This window comes from Nannospalax galili, unplaced genomic scaffold (assembly GCF_000622305.1).
Source record: "Nannospalax galili isolate Female #2095 unplaced genomic scaffold, S.galili_v1.0 scaffold126, whole genome shotgun sequence".
Taxonomy (NCBI): domain Eukaryota; kingdom Metazoa; phylum Chordata; class Mammalia; order Rodentia; family Spalacidae; genus Nannospalax; species Nannospalax galili.
The window spans coordinates 695,757-697,998 of NW_008355275.1; the positions used below are offsets into that span (position 1 = coordinate 695,757).

The window sequence follows — 2,242 nt, forward strand, 5'->3', positions numbered from 1 at the left end:
GACTTAGGCCTCTAACTAGCCTTTGGTTTTTGCTTTTTGTTAGACCCAAGAGGGACTCACTTATGGGAGTTCATCCGTGACATCCTCCTGAGTCCAGACAAAAACCCAGGGCTAATCAAGTGGGAAGACCGCTCAGAAGGTGTCTTCAGGTTCCTGAAGTCGGAGGCTGTGGCTCAGCTGTGGGGCAAAAAGAAAAACAACAGTAGCATGACCTACGAGAAGCTCAGCCGGGCCATGAGGTAATCAACTTCACATTTCCCCAAATAGCAAGGCCCCAGGACCAGGAAAGCCCCCAGCATTTGGTTCAAATGCTTACCTTATGCATTTCCTTTCTTACAGATATTACTACAAACGAGAGATCCTGGAACGTGTGGATGGGCGACGGCTGGTCTATAAATTTGGGAAAAATGCTCGTGGATGGAGAGAAAATGAGAACTGAAGCTACCAACCTTTGGAACACAAACCAAAACACACAGCGAATGGATAACGATTGATGAAGAACTCCTGGGCGTAAATATTTCAAAGACTACTTTTCTCTGATATTTATGTACCATGAAGGGACAAAAAAGAAAATCTACTTCTGATGGGAAGAAGGAACACTACAGTTGATAAAAAAATTATTTTGTTACTTTGAAGTATGTCCTGTATGGGGAACAAATGTACACAGTTTTCTGTGAACTATGAAGCTGTACGTGGTTGTGATTTGCTTTGGCCTCTGTTGTGAAGTTCTTTCCCACCACAAGAAAAACAAGGGCTTGTAGCCTCAAGCTTCTGGTTAAGAAGAAGGGAGGAGAAATAAGAGGGCATTAAATGTTTTCATATGCAAAGTGATTTAGAAAAAGGTGATGTGTTTTCCCCACATAAGCATCTACAGGACCTCCTCAAGAGAAGCGGCATGGCTGATAAGATGAATTTGGGGTCTCTGATCCATGGGATGGGCCAATTGGAAGCATGCTACGATGTGTAACCTGACTTAGGAGACAGTGAATGGAGCATGGGAACTTCCACAATCCCAGGTGGCCTGTAATCACCATGTGATCACATGACTGGAATGTTTAAATCAGTGAGAGTAATGGTAGGGGGCTTTATACTCATTCACAAATGATTTCTCTGTCCGCCCCCCCGCCATGGTTGGTTAAAAAAATCATTCACTGCATGTGATCACATTAGCTATTTATACAGAGTTTGACCTTGATTATTTTTTTTCCTGTTAAAAAATAAGTGGGGAAGAAAGAGGCAGCAGTACAGGAGTGGAGCTGGTTCCTGCATCTCTGGAGTTCAAGGTTTCTCAGTGAGCATGGATGACATCTTTGCTGGGTCATTCTTTGTGGTGATGGTTGTACCGTGCATGTGTAGCAATATCCATGATCTATACAGCAGCACCCCATTGACTGTGACAATTCAAAGTGCTCCTTAGACGTTGTCAAATGTCCCCTGGAGGACAACAATGCCTTTGATTGAGAACCACTAATTTAGCCTGTCAAGATGAAGGTGGTGATTTAGTGTCAGAACAAAGATCACAGGGTCTTCTAGTCCCTAGAACAAAGCAAAAGCAAGACGTGGAAGCCGACATATTAGGGACAAAAGGTTGAGCTATCCAGAGGAGACAGGTAGATGGACGAGATGAAAGCCAGGGTCAGAAAAACACAGTGGTGGAGTGAGAGTTGCAAGAGATGTTTACACTGGTTACAAAGTGAAAACTATATTGTAGAAGGAAATGCTGAAAGAAGAATCTTTGTGTGCATGTGTGCGTGTGTGTGTATGTATGTGTGTGTGTGTATGTGTGTGTATGTGTGTATGTGTGTGTATGTGTGTATATGTATGTGTGTGTATGTGTGTGTATGTATGTGTGTGTGTATGTGTGTGTGTATGTGTGTGTGTGTATGTGTGTGTATGTGTGTGTGTGTGTGTGTGTGTACAGCGGCTGGGAGGTCTCCAAGGAAAATCATCTGTGCTCATATTAAGTCTTCCCTCTTGGGGAACGTCTCTTTTCTTATTTCATCTGAACTCATCTCAAGGTGAACCGTTCATTACTTCCACTTGCATTCAGAGGCAAGCTTTTAAAAAAGAAGGAAGGATGAAAAGGTCAAACAGAAGAAGGAAGCGCTCAGGAGCGAAGAGTTGAAAGATCATTCCTCAGTCAGCATTGTTCTAAAATCCCTGAAATCTCAGCCCTGGGCTCACTGGTAGGAATGCAAGTGCAGACTCTTTGAAAATGGGTGTGGACATCCAGTTCCCTATT

General features: G+C 43.3%; 1 protein-coding gene across 3 annotated transcripts in view; it reads left to right on the forward strand.

Moving 5' to 3' along the window:
- Ehf (ETS homologous factor) overlaps positions 1–1,798 on the forward strand; it is a 38,721-nt gene extending 36,923 nt beyond the window's left edge. For 2 of the 3 annotated variants that reach the window (XM_008852365.3, XM_017802992.2), the window contains exons 8-9: positions 44–239; positions 340–1,798. In XM_008852365.3, coding sequence (XP_008850587.1) covers positions 44–239; positions 340–439 — 296 coding nt within the window. In that variant the 3' untranslated portion in view covers positions 440–1,798. The remainder of the gene's footprint in view (positions 1–43; positions 240–339) is intronic. The other variant, XM_029555697.1, reaches the window with a different exon arrangement.
- The last annotated feature ends 444 nt before the right edge of the window (positions 1,799–2,242 follow it).